This window comes from Electrona antarctica (assembly GCF_951216825.1).
Source record: "Electrona antarctica genome assembly, chromosome: 19".
NCBI lineage: Eukaryota > Metazoa > Chordata > Actinopteri > Myctophiformes > Myctophidae > Electrona > Electrona antarctica.
In genome coordinates, this window is record NC_136800.1 from 5,497,444 (window position 1) to 5,513,603 (window position 16,160).

The following is a 16,160-nucleotide window of genomic DNA, read 5'->3' on the forward strand; positions in this document are numbered from 1 at the left end:
CTTTGTGGTGCGAGTTCTATACCATACAGCAGGGGTTCTCAACGTTTTTGGCCGGGGACCCCCGGAAATGCTTTGGCAATGTCTCGGGACCCCCGCCCCGCCCCCTCCCGCCCCCCAATATAAATTGACTGCTACAATAACCTTAACCCATTTTGGGCGGGAACCCCTTTTGGTGTTTTAAGCATTATGTTATAATTTAGCTATTGAAAAATAGCAGATCTACAAGCTCGTAGCGCGCCACCGAGTGGCGCGCTACGAGCTTGTAGGTCTGCTATTTTTGAAAATAAAAATAAAAAATATTTTTTTTTTTTTTTAAATTTGAAAAAAATGTGGGGACCCCCTAAAATTATTTGGCGACCCCCCCCGAGGGGTCGCGACCCACGGGTTGAGAACCCCTGCCATACAGTACATATGTCATGGGACAGAGTTCACCACACATTGCAGCACTTATCTTTCCGCTGTAAATGGTAAATGGTGCATTTATATAGTGTCTTGTTCAAGGACACTTCGACACTAACTCTGGGGGGAGCCCGCGGGCTCGAACTGGGAACCTTGCAGTTCCCATCCGGTCACTCTACCCCCTGAGCCACTGCCGCGCGCAGCCGCAGTAAATATATATTTTGTGCTGTAGTACCGAAAACGACAACAGTGCCTTTCAAACTCCTTTAAAGTCCTTTAAAATTGAGACAAAAGTATCATGAGTGATCAGTTCTGAAAGCTACTTCGTGAAAAGGGCGCAGCGTATTTGAAAGCTTGTTTAATAACCAGCTCAGGACGAGCACGTGAGTGAAGGTAAAAACATAATGTGTAACGTCCATGGTTTCTGGTAAGAGATGTAGAAGGATATGGTGTTATTACTGTATGTTAAAGGAAAATTCCATACTAGAAGGCTTTCTTACCTTTATTTGTACGTCCCCACCAAAGAGGTCCAGGTGTTATTTTGTGCAAAAGCGCATTATTGGCTATTTCCCCTACCATAAGCCCTCAATGAATTGCATTGCATTGCATTGAATTGAATGGGGCTATGTGCTTATTTCCATCGCTCATAAATGAACAAAAATATTGTTTATATCCTCTCTTCATAATGTAAATAGTATCCCAAGCGGCACACTTTACTACTTATTTCGATGGAAATTAGCACAAAAACCCAACCCCCATTGAGGGCTTATGGTAGGGGAAATAGCCAATAATGCACTTTTGTACAAAATAACACCTGGACCTCTTTGGTGGGGACGTAACAACTACAATTAAAGGTAAGAAAGCCTTCTAGTATGGAATTCTCCTTTAAGTATTCAGGTTGATAACGTTTGTCATTTACATATCTCTAGCTACATCCCAGCTGTGGTGGACCACAGAGGTGGCATGCCCTGCCATGGGCTCTTCCTCCTACATCAGGTAATGTCCCATTTTCTTTTTACACCATGGCCTTGTCACCCATAGATATATATAAACTCTGGATAGCTCACCCGCGCTGTTGGCCAATGGAGAGCGACGTCGTTACGTGGCGGCCATCTTACCTCGGGCCACATAACATTGTGTCTATGGGGCATGTACTCTTAAATGACCATAACTTGCTAAATTTTCAACCGATTTTCAAACGTTTTGGTTTGTTATAAACGTCAGAGACGTCCGCATACTTGCTTTTATACGACGTTCATATAAAAAAAAGAAATTAAGCAGATAAGCGTCCTGAATCATAGCCACGTTGACAACGTTTGTAATAAACCAACCCGTTTGTAAATCCGTCAAGATTTGAGCGAGTTATGACTGTTTCTGTTTGAGCTGCCATTGAACATACTGTACTGTAGACCCGAAGTAAGATGGCTGCCGGGTGAACGACGTCAGAAACTCCGCCTTGAGCCATCTAGAGTTTATATATATATCTATGTTGTCACCTTCCAGAAAACACTCATGGCTATCAGTGATAGCATTCTGAATTAATTAATTAATAACTAAAAGACGTCATTGGCAGGGAAACGTAAAAGACGAGGACGACGGAACGGAAATATATGTAGCTTTTTTTGCTTTTGCATTTTTAATAAAACATTTAAATTAATTGCCTGCCTTCTCTTCATTCCATAGGGCATCCAGAGGAGGATCACCGTTACCATAGCGCACGAAACCGGAAATGATGTAGAGTGGAAGGAGGTGAAGGAGTTGGTTGTGGGTGAGTACTGACTGGGGAACATCCTAGACAGGGGTGTCAAACTACCGGCTTGTCGGTATTCAGTGGTTAATGTTGAAGAGGTACAGTGAAAAAAGTCTATAGACTCTCTTGTCAAATGCTATTCCTTTTTGGTTCGTTTCACCATGTTGTTTGATGCCGTGTAACATTTGGCCTGTTTGACTTCAGGGCGTATTCGGAACACTCCAGAGGCTGACGAGACCATCATCGACCCCAACATTCTGTCCCTCAACATTCTGTCTTCAGGATACTTCTGGCCCAAACATGACGACAAGTATGTGCTGTTTGTGCACCAGCTTGTAAATAACATTGTCATGGTGTCTCTCTCTTCGCTTTTTTCACTTTGTGCTTATTTCATTTGCAGGATTAGAGTTGCATTTGTTTAAATTATTTGTAATTTAACTAGACAGATCAGAGATCAGCGATATTCTGACAATAGCATTTTAAACTGTGTCCACCTACCGTAATTGTACAAGATTGTAATTGTTTTCACGTATATCGATGTCTTGCCTCATTACAGTGTTTAATGTTTAATGTGTTTATTTTTATTTTTTGCATTTGAACCAATGAAGAATGTCTAACTTCTGCTGTCTTTATCTTTATCCTTATTCCAACGACAGTGTCTCACTGGGAGTTGATCATAGGTATTCCGATCATTACTTTTACGTCTTTTCTTTGTGTTCATGAGCACTTACTACTTGGCTTTTCTCTTTTTATGTACGAATGTGGATGGATGGTCTGATAAAATTGTCCTTTGAACCTCCGCTCTCAGGACTTTCTACCGCTTCGAGGCAGCATGGGACAGCTCCATGCACAACTCCCTCCTCCTCAACAGAGTCACTCCCTATGGGGAGAAGATCTACATCACCCTCTCTGCTTACCTGGAGGTACGTACAGTACGTTATTGTCTCAAGATGCGTTGCTGACGCTACTTTGTATTATAACAAAGCTGTGTAGTCCATTATCAGAGCAGTGGCGTCAATTATTGCAGGGGTTCTCAACCCGTGGGTCGCGACCCCTCGGGGGGTCGCCAAATTATTTTAGGGGGTCCCCAAATTATTTTCCAAAAAATATATATATATATATATTTTTTTTTTGGGGGTTTTTTCACAATTTTTCAAAAATAGCAGACCTACAAGCTTGTAGCGCGCCACTCGGTGGCGCGCTATGAGCTTGTAGATCTGCTATTTTTAAATAGCTAAATTATAACAATGCTTAAAACACCAAAAGGGGTTCCCGCCCAAAATGGTTTAAGGTTATTGTAGCAGTCAATTTATATTGGGGGTCGGGAGGGGGCGGGGGTCCCGAGACGTTGCCAAAGCATTTTCGGGGGTCCCCGGCCAAAAACGTTGAGAACCCCTGAATTATTGGGTATGGCAAGCTATGGCAGCTGCCATAGCTTGGCTCCATGGGGGGAGAATACAATAATAAAATGAAGGGAAGAATGGAGGTAAATATGCCAAAAGAAATGGGGAAATAACCGCACGTAACCGCAAAACGTTCACAGGCACGACGCATGCACGACGCATGCACATGCGCTGCACGTCGTGAACATTGTACAGGGCTCCATTTTCGTCACCGCTATACCCCTTATCCCTAAACTTCTTTGCCTTTTTTTTACTATTTTGAAAAACATTTTTGAATAGTTCAACTAGCCAATCTACATTGACACGTTGTGAGCTTGTAGACTGGCCATTTTAACTATTCAAAAATGTTAAAAAAAAAAAATAGTAAAAAAAAAAAGGCAACGAAGTTTAGGGATAAGGGGTTTAGCGGTGACGAAAATGGAGCCCTGTATATTAGCTTTTGCTGAAATTATGCCACTGTATCAGAGAAGAACCGCTAACCATTCTTAAGCCATATTTTAGACTCACAGCTTGTAGATTGGCTGTTTCTGAAAATTACATGGTTGAAATTGGTTAAAAAAATATATTTTGTAGAAGACAGTGACACACACCTGGACAGTGAAAACACGTCTGGTGGTGCACATGCATACAACGTTCTTCTCATTTAAACCTCTGTTGCGCCGTTCTTCAGATGGAGAACTGCACCCAGCCGACGGTGATCACCAAAGACTTCTGTATGGTGTTCTACTCCCGAGACGCTAAGCTGCCAGCCTCTCGCTCCATCAGGAACCTGTTTAGCACAGGCTGCCTCAGGCCCTCTGAGAGGTAAACATGTTTAGCACAGGCTGCCTCAGGCCCTCTGAGAGGTAAACATGTTTAGCACAGGCTGCCTCAGGCCCTCTGAGAGGTAAACATGTGCATTAAACTAAGGGCCTGTTTAGCACAGGCTGCCTCAGGCCCTCTGAGAGGTAAACATGTGCATTAAACTAAGGGCCTGTTTAGCACAGGCTGCCTCAGGCCCTCTGAGAGGTAAACATGTTTAGCACAGGCTGCCTCAGGCCCTCTGAGAGGTAAACATGTTTAGCACAGGCTGCCTCAGGCCCTCTGAGAGGTAAACATGTTTAGCACAGGCTGCCTCAGGCCCTCTGAGAGGTAAACCTGTTTAGCACAGGCTGCCTCAGGCCCTCTGAGAGGTAAACATGTGCATTAAACTAAGGGCCTATAGAGCACCCAAGTCTGGCATCACTGCCGCTACAGGGCACTGTCCCCCTGGGTCACCGATTATTCTCCCCACAGAAATTCCCCATAGAGAAATCGTAGATTGCGTCAGATAAGAACTGTGTTCCAGAAAAAAATGAATCACCCCCTGGCGATTTTACTCATATGGATATGAAGCATCAACTGGCGATGAAAACGTACGAGTATTACAAAAATCACACCCGTGTGAAGTGAGGGGCGCTCTTATCATCCTACATCATCATGACGTAACATGTCTAATTGCTCAGACACATATATATGACGTAAATTCTCCTTTCAATGTCAGTGGGAATTTAATGTTTGTGTAAGACGAAAATCTGAATATACATAATCTCCAAATAAAACACAGACGTTATCAAATGTAACACCATATATCATAAACGACATAGAGTCACATACCTGACAGAATCTCCAGAGTGATACGTTTACTTTTAAAACACTATTCTATTATGACAAAATCTAAGATTTCTCTATGGGGAATTTCTATTGGGGAAAATAATCTGTGACCTCAGGACGTCTGTACTCGTCTGTAAGTAATGTGTATCGATTTGTTCTTGCCAGCATTCCATGTAATGGATCAGCATGAATTTGCCAAACATTCTTTCTAGATCACTCAAACCATTTCCACGGAATGCACTGCTTGTAAATATTACAAAGTAAACGTATACTAAAGCAGAAAGTAACCTTTTGTCTCTCTTGCTCCTTCAGTAACCGCGTCACGGGAGTGTACGAGGTCAGTCTATGCCACGTGGCAGACAATGGGAGTCCAGGTAATAAAAAATTCAAACTTTAAATTTTTAATTTTAAAATTTTTAACGGAACATGATTTTTGCTGTCCATCTATAGCTGCCGTACACAGTAAAATGTGTGTTCATTTATTTCCCAATGTATGAATGAATGGACCGTTGTATAAGCACTTTGAGAAGGCACGTAGTAGTGCATAGAAAAGCGCTATAAAAATCCAAGGTTGAAAGTTGAATGAACACTTTTATGGTGTACGCACATTTTTCTTTAACTCACTATGAGCACAGAGCACTTTATCATGCGCATATACAAAATAAAATGACTTCTATTTTCTTCAGTCTAAGGAATCTTCCTTCATTTTCCACGCAGCGACCGAGTCTCTTTCTGCCAGTTTTCCCTTGTTGTTTTTGAGACCGCCGCACCTGCAATTAACCTGAGACGAAGACAGGCGCAACAGGCGTTTTCCCCTGTGCTTTAGTGCAGGGGTTCCCAAAGTGGGGTCCGGGGACCCCCAGGGGTACCTGAGGGAGTTCCAGGGGGTCCCCAGCTAAATGATAGTTTGGAACCAAATGGACCATTATGGGTCTGTAACTCAGAGAGTGTACAAATGGAACCAAACGGGTCCATTTGGTTCCATTTGTACACTCTCAGAGTTAAAATAACATTGATTTTACAATATAAATTGGGGGTCCCAGAGATGGAAATGCCATTAAATGGGGGGGTCTGTAGACTAATGCATGTCAAACTGGGGGTCCTTGAAATTAAACGGGTTGAGAATCACTGCTAGAGCCGTAAAAATCTTCTCTTATGAGGATCTCTGGCATATCTCATCAAATGGGGGTCCGCAGGCTGATTAGTGTCAATTTGGGGGTCCTTGACATGAAAAAGTTTGGAAACCACTGCTTTAGTGCAGGGGTTCTCAACCCGTGGGTCACGACCCCTCGGGGGGTCGCCAATTTCTTTATTCTTTTATGCAACTGAATGGCTGGAAAATGGAAATGAAGAGTTTACATATAGTACACAATACACATAGTACATGCATACACCTTACCTAATGATTATATCTGGTTTCAGTATTTATTTATATGGTGTATTGTCTCTATTATTAAGGTTATTGTAGCAGTCAATTTATATTGGGGGTCGGGAGTGGGCGGGGCGGGGGTCCCAAGACGTTGCCAAAGCATTTTCGGGGGTCCCCGGCCAAAAACGTTGAGAACCCCTGCTTTAGTGCACATGAATTCCCCAATTTGACTTATTTATTTGTGTATTTGCCATTTAGCATTGCGTCCTCCACCTCACTCCTCCTCCTCCTTCTTCCAGGTATGCAGCGGCGTCGCAGGCGCATCGTGGACACCTCGGTGGCGTACGTCCGAGGGGAGGAGAACCTGGCGGGATGGAGGCCTCGCAGCGACAGTCTCATCCTGGACCACCAGTGGGAGCTGGAGAAACTCAGCCTGCTGCAGGAGGTGAGCACTAATTGGTCAATTAGGACAGGGCTCGTCATCGCCATGGTGGCCTTGTGGTGGACATTTGTGTCCACCACAAGGCCACATTTTTGCCGCGGACATACAAAAATGAGTGGACAATAATATCCCATCTTTAAATGCACCCATGTCTCTGTCTGTCTGTCTGTACGGCTGTCTGTACGGCTGTCTGTACGGCTGTCTGTACGGCTGTAAATGCACGTACGTAACTCGAGAAACCGTTCGCCCCACCGACTTCAAATTCGACACACGTGCACCAGTCTAATTACCAGGCAGAAACACATAACGAGCTAGCCCTGAATGACCACCATAACAGGTGCGTGTGTGTGTGTGTGCGTGTGTGTGTGCGTGTGCGTGTGCGCGTGCGTGTGCGTCCTCAGGTGGAGAAGACCAGGCATTACTTGCTGCTGAGAGAGAAGCTGGAGGCGACCCTGCAGGCGGGGCAGGATGCTCTCTATAAGAGCAGTGACATCAGTGAGTTTGCCAGGAGCCCCGTCCTCAGCCACAGCCCCGGAGGAGGCAGCCCCGCCATCCTCCAGAGCCCCACCCAGAGGCAGAGGGAGCTGGCTGCCAAGGTGACTACCAGGCCCTGGCTTCAGTCTGAGGCCTGCTCAACTCGTCTGGAGTCCCATTTGTTTTTGTTTCGGTGCAGAGTGAAATCAAACAATTTATTTCTCTCTCTCTCAGAGACCGCGCCATGTCGATACGTGTCCTTTGTTTATTCACAATTTTGACTATACTGTTCATGTATTATGTCATGTGTATAGTATTATGTATAGTGTATAGTATAGGCCTATAGTATTTCCCCATACATTTTCTCCAAAGTCATAACAATGTTACCAAACTTCCCTAAATAGTTGAGTCAATGTTGGCTAAACATCATTGCGTGGTTAATAAGTCATTTTAATTTAGTTAGTAAATCTAACTTTTTTCCACAAACTACTGAAGTACACTACAGTAGACTTTACGAATCAATCTGTACACAAAAGAACACAGAATGATAACCTTTGACAACCTTTGACAACAACAAAAATCTGTACAATGATATTTATCTCCACACATTTAAGGCAGGTTTTTTTTAAACGGAATTGAATCCAATGCCGTCCTCTCAGAAATCAATCCAACAATACAGTATGCTTTGAAAAATGGTCATGTCAAGTATTCCATGTGGGGCACTATTTTGCGTGTGTTAAGAACCAGTTCTTATGACTTGGGCCCCATTATGAGTCACTGTCCATGACATGGGCTAAACATGACAGACCATAATGGATTTCACTGTGTACCTTGTATAGGCTCAGTGTAGGGCATTAAGCAACTAGTCGACTAGTAAATCCACTAGTCGACCTTCTTGGTACTAGTTGACTAGTTGATAAGAAAAAAAAAGGGGGTTTTGTTTTTGTTTTTCCCCCCCCGATGTTGTAGGCCTCAAGATCAGGTAGATTATAGTTATAGTCACCAATGTACACAGTTTTTAAATGTACAAATATGTATTTCCAAAAAAAAAATGTTTGTTTTTTACATAATAAGTAGTTAAACAACTAGTCGACTAGTAAACTAGGCAACTTGTCAACTAGTAAAAATGACTAGAAGTGAATGCCCTTGCTCAGTGCATATACTCTAATACTCTATTTATATTTTAGAGTAAACCCAGATAATTTACCGTTTGTAACTCTGAGAATGTATAAATGTTTGACATATTCTCAGAGTAAAACTGTTGTGTACATTGTGTGTGTGTTTGTCCTGCTGCTGCAGTGTCTGCGCCTGCTGATGCACACCTTCAACAGGGAGTACAGCCAGGTGAGCAGCAGTGCCAGTGAGAGCAAGGTGAGCCCCAGCTTAGGTCCTCTTAACCCCCCCGCCCCGCCCCGCCCCACCCTGCCCTGCCCCGCCCCACCCTGCCAACACTAGACCAGTGCTTCTCAAACTGTTTCATTTCAAGGACTTTCAGGGTTTTTCTTTTTTTTTTTTTTTTTACTTTACTAGTAAAGTATTTTTTCTAGAGTATTTCCAAATTTCTGTACTTTTACTTCTATTTCACTACACCTCAGAGGCAAATATTATACTTTTGCTTCACTACAATTATTTGGAAACTTTAGTTTGGTACAGGCTTTATTTCCGACACACCTGACCGTCTGACAGTCATTAGACCGACAACCTACCCTAACCTAACCCTAACTGCAAGCACGACACATGTCGGACCAACGCATGTCGGGTTGTTGTGTCGGATAAGCGTCCCTTTAGCTACTAGTTACTTTGTAGATTTTGATTATTATTACAAAACATACATTAATCCATTGAGACCTGGAACACATCCATGTCACGTTAGCGTTTAACCACATTAACCATTAACCCATTTTGGGGCGGGAACCCGTTTTGGTGTTTTAAACATTGTTATAATTTAGCTATTGAAAAATAGCAGATCTACAAGCTCATAGCGCGCCACCGAGTGGCGCGCTATGAACTTGTAGGTCTGCTATTTTTGAAAAATCGTTAAAATGTGCCTCAAATCTTTCCGAAAATTGTCATGATTTAGAAAACTTTTTTTTTTAAAATTTCGACGTCAGGCCTGAATGGGTTAACCACTTCAGCCCTATACATCAGCCCTGTACAGCTTGTAGATCTGCTATTTTCAAAAGATTTTTGCGAAATTGGACATTCTGCATAATTGAGTATTTCTACATTGCAGTGTTGAAAATGGAGTACTTTTCCCCCCCACCACTGATTATGGTGTGCATCACGCAACCCCCCATAACGCTCCAGAGTTATACAGTACAGACCTGTAAGGATCCATTTGGATCAATAACTTAGCCGGGGACCCCGTTGGAACCCCCTGGAGGATGCCAGAGGGCGTCCCCGGACCCCCACTTTGAGAACCACTGGACTAGATAACACCCCCCAGCTGTCCTCCTAGTCTCAGCCCCACTCTCTCCCATCCACACAGTCAAATCTGGAGTGTTAATGTAACCCCCAAATGGTCAAACAGGATCTGTAAGGCTACATTTATTACTCTCCAGATTTGACAGTGAAGCTCCTCGAAAACCTTTCGCTCCCTGTTTCTTGACATAGCCCTGTTTTGTTATGCTTTGCTCATTCATTACATTTCTTTTATCTATTCCCTCCATTTCCATCGACTCTTATTTCCATCATATTCTCTTGTATCAGAGTATAACCCTATCATCCGTCTGTCCTAATATTTGCATCGGTTCAACTGTTTACCAGACCTAGATAAATAATAATTATTACAATTATAATAAATAATGCATTTAGTTTTTGTGTTGCCCTTTTCATTCACAAGGAATCTCAGAATTAAAAACACAACTATCAAACAAGACACGACGATTTGACATCTCTCCAAACAAAGAATTAAAACCTAAAACTAGTATTTTACCCATGTGTTCATCCTACCACTTTATGTTGTCTTTCAAAATGACCTTGTTCTGCCTCGACTCCTTTCACCCTGTTGGATAACTCAATGATTCGATGCCTTCCCCACTGACTCTCCCCTTGTTAGAAAAAGGCAGGCTTGTGTGTTCCTAATGTTAACTCCAGCATGTCTGTTAATGTCTGTTAAACCAGCAAGGGGCTCATTGAAATGGTCTTCAGCACATACACGCCCACATACACGCCCACATACACGCCCACTAGCCTATTACAAATTGTCTGATTAAAGCATTTTATCAAAGCATGTGTATGTTTTGTATGTGTTTACTGCAATTGTTCTTGTGCGTGTTCTGTCTGTGTTTCTCTCTGTCTTGTCTTGTGTTTGTTTCCCTGCACATTTGTGTGTGTGTGTGTGTGTGTGTGTGTGTGTGTGTGTGTGTGTGTGTGTGTGTGTGTGTGTGTGTGTGTGTGTGTGTGTGTGTGTGTGTGTGTGTGTGTGTGTGTGTGTGTGTGTGTGTGTGTGTGTGTGTGTGTGTGTGTGTGTGTGTGTGTGTGTGTGTGTGTGTGTGTGTGTGTGTGTTTCAGCTTTCTGAGATGTCTGCATCATTTTCTGGACTGAGCACTCTCACTCCATCGCCAACCTGCCCCTCATTGGTGGAGGGACACTATGACATCAGGTATGACGACAACTTAAAGACACACTCACAACAACGAGAGTTGTCACAATTGACCCTTTGTCAAGTCCCGCCTGTGGTTCTGCCCCTCTTTGCACCCATTGGTTGCCGTTTCGTGGTTGGACAAAAATCCTCTCTCTCCATCCACTACCATTGAAATAAATAGCTTTTTCAGTTGCTTCGTATTGAGCGTTCAATTCTTATTTTAAACTTCGTGTCAGTAAAAAGGAACATCACAGGTGCAGCACGGTGACTGGGCATATCATGTTTGTTTTGAGTTTTTTCCAAAAATTATGTTTTAGCAAATTCAACATAAACTAGGCGGAACCAGGGCGGCACAAGGCAGAAGAGCCTGCTTCTGGTTAGTCAGTCAGGGACCAATCAGAAGGCTGACAAAGAGAGTTGTCAGTCTATAATTGACCACATGGACCCTAACGTCCATATTCTGGGCATGTCGCAGCAGGAGAACATTCACCGAAATTGCTCGGAACATTAGTTGATCTACACGCTCACAGCACGTCGCAGTGCAACTTACTGTGAGCTTGTAGATCGGCTATTTTCGGCAAAGATGTTTGATGTAGAGGGGAGAAAAAGAATGCCTGGGGAGTCCTGGTCAACAAAGTTTATAATGTACGGGTTACGTGTTTAATGCAAAATAAAATGCATAGACCTGTGATTTAATTGACAATTGTATAACATTATGTTTACCTGTGTCCAACCTGTAAACATTTAACAGTAATTACGGTGTGTAAAATGTGCAAAGTGCAAATGCATTTTGGACACAAGTTTATGCCACCATCCTGCTTGTGTTTTGTTTTAGTTTTAAATAATATTGATGTAATTATTCTTCTGCCTTCTGTAGACACACTGAGCCAAGTTCAGGGGCTTCCACACCAGATCTGGACCCCTACAGCCCAGTGGACAGGAAGAAGGCCTTCAGGGGATGTACCTTTGTTCCAGACATCCAGGAGATTCGTGTCAGGTTAGGGACTTTCTTAGACAATGAATTTTCAATTATATCAAACGTTACAAAATGATAGCTCTTGTGTTCTCGGCCCGGGCACCATAAGCTTTGGAATGCATAGCAGACATACATCACCTTTTTGTCCTGAAATGCAGCCCCATTGTGTCGAAGAAGGGCTATCTGCACTTCCTGGAGCCCCACACCAGCGGCTGGCTGAAGCGCTACGTGGTGGTGCGGCGGCCATACGTCTACCTGTACCGCAGCGAGAGGGACACCGTGGAGAGGGCCGTCATCAACCTGTCATCTGCACAGGTGGAATATAGCGAGGACAAGCAGACCTTACTGCGGGTAAGTGACTTGACTTTTGAACCCATTCCAACATTTCCCTGACTTTTAAACCCATTTCCCTGACACCAGATTATACAAATGTCTTCTAAATCCTGGCAGTTTTCTGAAAAACCTATGTTTCTATGTCAGTCGTTCTCAAACTATTTCATGTCAAGGACCCCAAAAATTATATGTAATTGGCCGCCGACCCCGCCCCATCTGAAAATATGTTGTTCCAGGGACCTCCCCCCAGAAGCAAAGATATGAGTTAAAAATGTACGCTCTGAAATGACATGTCATGACAGAGTCATTGGGTTTCATGAAAGGTGCTATATAGATTTAAGTTATTATCATCATCATCATTATCATCATTATTATGATATCAAATTAAATGAGAAATCTTCATCGTTGAGGTTAAATTGGAATAAACACAATACTCAAATGTCACATATCAATCATACAGTAACTGGTGTGATGTCGCTACTTTGGATACACTGATTTGAACCTGATTGATCAAAGTGACTTATCGATGCCCCCCCCCCTGTGCCTCCAGACTCCCAACACGTTTGCAGTGTGCACCGAGCACCGTGGGATACTGCTCCAGGCCATCAACGACAAGGAGATGCACGATTGGCTGTATGCTTTTAACCCTCTGCTGGCTGGCACCATCAGGTGAGTGGTGGAAGCGCTCTGCTGCTCTTTGGAAACTCTTCCGTTGATGAAAGAAATTCTGCTGGGTTTGCTAATAACATTTCTCCAGGTTTTCTAGAGCTTATTCGCATTGTGCGTGTGTAGATTTAAGAACCTTGCAGTGAAGTTGCTATTTAGTAAACAAGACGTTAGTTATTTTTTTAAGAGATTTGTTCCTTCAGACTCTTAATGGGTCTTTTCGACTATGAAGGGTAAACCCAGAACCTTCCACAACTTGAAACTTTCCAGAATCTGTGATGATTGTTTTTGTTTCTATTATAACCAGAACCACCCCAGAAGATGGAGGTAGGTCATAAAAAAAGAAAGATAGCTTGTAGATCTTCTGTTTTCGCTCCTGAGCAGGGCCCAAATTAGGTTCTGAGCAGGGGCGTGCACACATAGACATCAAAGGGGGCTTCAGCCCCTGCCCTTTTACCCGTCTGTAAAACAACTGCCTTTCCAGACCACGAATGCAGCATTTGCAGGTGAAAGAAATGCAAATGCCACTCCTTCCCATGCCATGCTGGAAGGCCGCATTCAGGAGTATTCCTTTTTTTCCCCGAAGTCTCCTGAACTTGAACACAGCATTTTGCGTTGAACAAATTTGTTTAGAAATCCATGTCGTACACCGCATCTCCAGTAGCTAAAGAGTGCTGGGTTGCGCCTCGAAAATAGCTGATCTACAAGCTGTCAACGCGTCGCAGCGCGACGCGCTGTGAGCTTGTAGATCTGCTATTTTTGCTATTTTTGTCCAAAAGTGCCCTCTTACGGGATTTCAGCCCCCGCCTCTCTGACACTCTCTGCACGTCCCTGGTTCTGAGAACCTTATCTGAAACCAAACCGTTAGCGCATGGAAAGTACAAATCCAGAACCTGTGACATCCAGTATGTTTCGCTGGCCACAGCACAGCACCACGTTCAGTTCATGCATAGTCGAAAAAGAGATCATTATTGTTCCTGTCTTCTTTTTTTTTCTTCCCCGTCCCGGCTCTCCTCCCTTTTAGGTCAAAACTGTCCAGGAGAAAGTCGGCCCAGCCGGCCCAGAGGATGTGAGTGAGAAGTCAGTGAAGCTGCCCGGTGGAAACAAGCTTAATCTAAACCTATGCTCGGCCCACCCTCCTCCTGCTCTAATGTACATAAACCATATAAACCAACCTTATACATAGTCCATATAAAACAAACTCCTGTACAATGACCCTTCCCCTGTCCTACACAACGGTACATTGCTCACCCTGAGAACTCCCTGACCATCTTTCCTCACTTTTGCAGTCTCTTTCAATAGATCCCCCGCGACCCCCCCTCCCTGCATGGTGTTTGTCCGCCTGATGGATAGAAGAACCAGACCAGACTAACGAAATGACCCATAGTCCTATTTAGGAGCTTATCTCTGCAGGGCATTGCGACTAGCACAGTAGGACGCTGTCATTACCTAGGAAAACAGGTGTCTATAGAAAGATAGAAGTTGTTTTACTTATCTAAATAACGGTGTCATGCTCAATCCCTCTGTCGTGCATCTTCGTCGTCGTACAACATATACACCCCCCTGTCTTCAACCTTGCATCGTATTTCTCCTTAAACAGTCAAATGAGGGCTGAAAATAATTGTGAGACAGTACTATCTGTTTTGTGGTCTTTGTCATGCCAGATGTTTCCCTGTGTAGGTGTGTATGTTGAGTGCAGGAACGATGGACACTTCTTTACATCAGGCTCATTCTTCTACTGTAAGCAGCATTTACATTACCTCAGTATGGAACGGCCGGGTGCTCTATCCCATAAAGTAGTACCGCACGCCACTATTTTAGTAACCGAGGCTTCACATAAGCATACAGAGGAACAGGTTATTGCTGCAAGCGATGGCCAGCAAGGGAAGGGATTTGATTCCACTAAAGGGGACGTTTTTTCCAATTGCAATGTGTATATTTTCTTTTCTTTTCTTTTAGTCCATTTTTTTTTACATGAGTAAACAAACGCAAATTTGCCCACTGCCCGTGAAAGCGCCCTTGGCTTGTTGTTGTTGTTGTTGTTGTGCGGTTGTGTAATAATTTAGTGTACAGTTTTTATTTATTGCTCTTAATTAACATTTCCTGTACTGTATTTTGTTCATGTTGAGACAACGGACCGCTATTTTTTGCATTGCACTTTAAAATCTTGAGTTAATGTTTCGTATCATTAAGCTCTGTTGTTTTAACCAAAGCATCTTGTCTGAAACGTTACAAAGCCTTTCCACCATGTTCCCATAGTTGTTTTTTGGTTTATTGTGTTTATTTATTTTTATTCTTATTTTCTTTTACCGATTTTTATGCTCACCCTTGAAAATCTGTTCTATATTTTAAACAAGACAGTCTAGGTACAACATGAAACGGGAAGCAGCGAAGTAGCTGAGATCTTGATCTTTTATTGTGACATTCGGTAATATGTGGACCAAGGACCGACACAGCCCATTTGGTTACATAATTTAATTTGTACACTCTCTGGGTTAAATTAACCATGAGGACTTTTGCTGTGTGTGAACCCTGATGTTACCAAAAGTTCAGAACAGTTTGGATATTATGTTTGTGTGTACAAGTGCATTATTCATGCACCAGGTAGTGCCTCCCATTGTTTAGCCCTTGTTCTTTCTTTCTCATAGTGTCTCGTCCCCTCCTGCACCAGGTGCACCTCATTATCATTTAATTGATAACCCAGTGGTGGAACAAGTACTCAAATGTTTTACTCACGTAGAAGTATCAATACTGCAATATAGACATACTCCGTTAGAAGTTCAGAAGTGATTGATTGATTGATTGAAATATTTATTAACAGTTTGCAGAATTACAGTACATTTCAAGCACAAACTCAATACAAAGACTGTTAACTGTGAGTGGACGACCCAATTAAGCATTACACTTATTCAGAATTTACTTGAGTGAAAGTAACAAAAGTATACTGGTATCAAGATGTACCGTAATTAAAGTACTAAAAGTAAAAGTACGCATATTGCAGTACAAAGTGTGTACAACATCTTTTGAAAATAGCCGATCTACAAGCTCACAATGTGCTATTTTCAAATGGCTGAAATGTAGGGTTGAAGTGGTTAATGTATGTTTTCTAATGAAACTTAAAATCTAACA

At 42.9% G+C, this 16,160-nt stretch overlaps 1 protein-coding gene across 8 annotated transcripts in view; it reads left to right on the plus strand.

Moving 5' to 3' along the window:
* kif1ab (kinesin family member 1Ab) overlaps positions 1 to 15,884 on the plus strand; it is a 60,427-nt gene extending 44,543 nt beyond the window's left edge. For 4 of the 8 annotated variants that reach the window (XM_079488596.1, XM_079488595.1, XM_079488599.1 and 1 more), the window contains exons 34-48: positions 1,329 to 1,395; positions 2,083 to 2,167; positions 2,354 to 2,459; positions 2,806 to 2,829; positions 2,958 to 3,072; positions 4,223 to 4,356; positions 5,497 to 5,558; positions 6,853 to 6,998; positions 7,397 to 7,591; positions 8,769 to 8,840; positions 10,983 to 11,074; positions 11,934 to 12,053; positions 12,191 to 12,383; positions 12,916 to 13,034; positions 14,056 to 15,884. In XM_079488596.1, coding sequence (XP_079344722.1) covers positions 1,329 to 1,395; positions 2,083 to 2,167; positions 2,354 to 2,459; positions 2,806 to 2,829; positions 2,958 to 3,072; positions 4,223 to 4,356; positions 5,497 to 5,558; positions 6,853 to 6,998; positions 7,397 to 7,591; positions 8,769 to 8,840; positions 10,983 to 11,074; positions 11,934 to 12,053; positions 12,191 to 12,383; positions 12,916 to 13,034; positions 14,056 to 14,104 — 1,579 coding nt within the window. In that variant the 3' untranslated portion in view covers positions 14,105 to 15,884. The remainder of the gene's footprint in view (positions 1 to 1,328; positions 1,396 to 2,082; positions 2,168 to 2,353; positions 2,460 to 2,805; positions 2,830 to 2,957; positions 3,073 to 4,222; positions 4,357 to 5,496; positions 5,559 to 6,852; positions 6,999 to 7,396; positions 7,592 to 8,768; positions 8,841 to 10,982; positions 11,075 to 11,933; positions 12,054 to 12,190; positions 12,384 to 12,915; positions 13,035 to 14,055) is intronic. The other 4 variants (XM_079488597.1, XM_079488601.1, XR_013788375.1 and 1 more) reach the window with 3 other exon arrangements.
* The last annotated feature ends 276 nt before the right edge of the window (positions 15,885 to 16,160 follow it).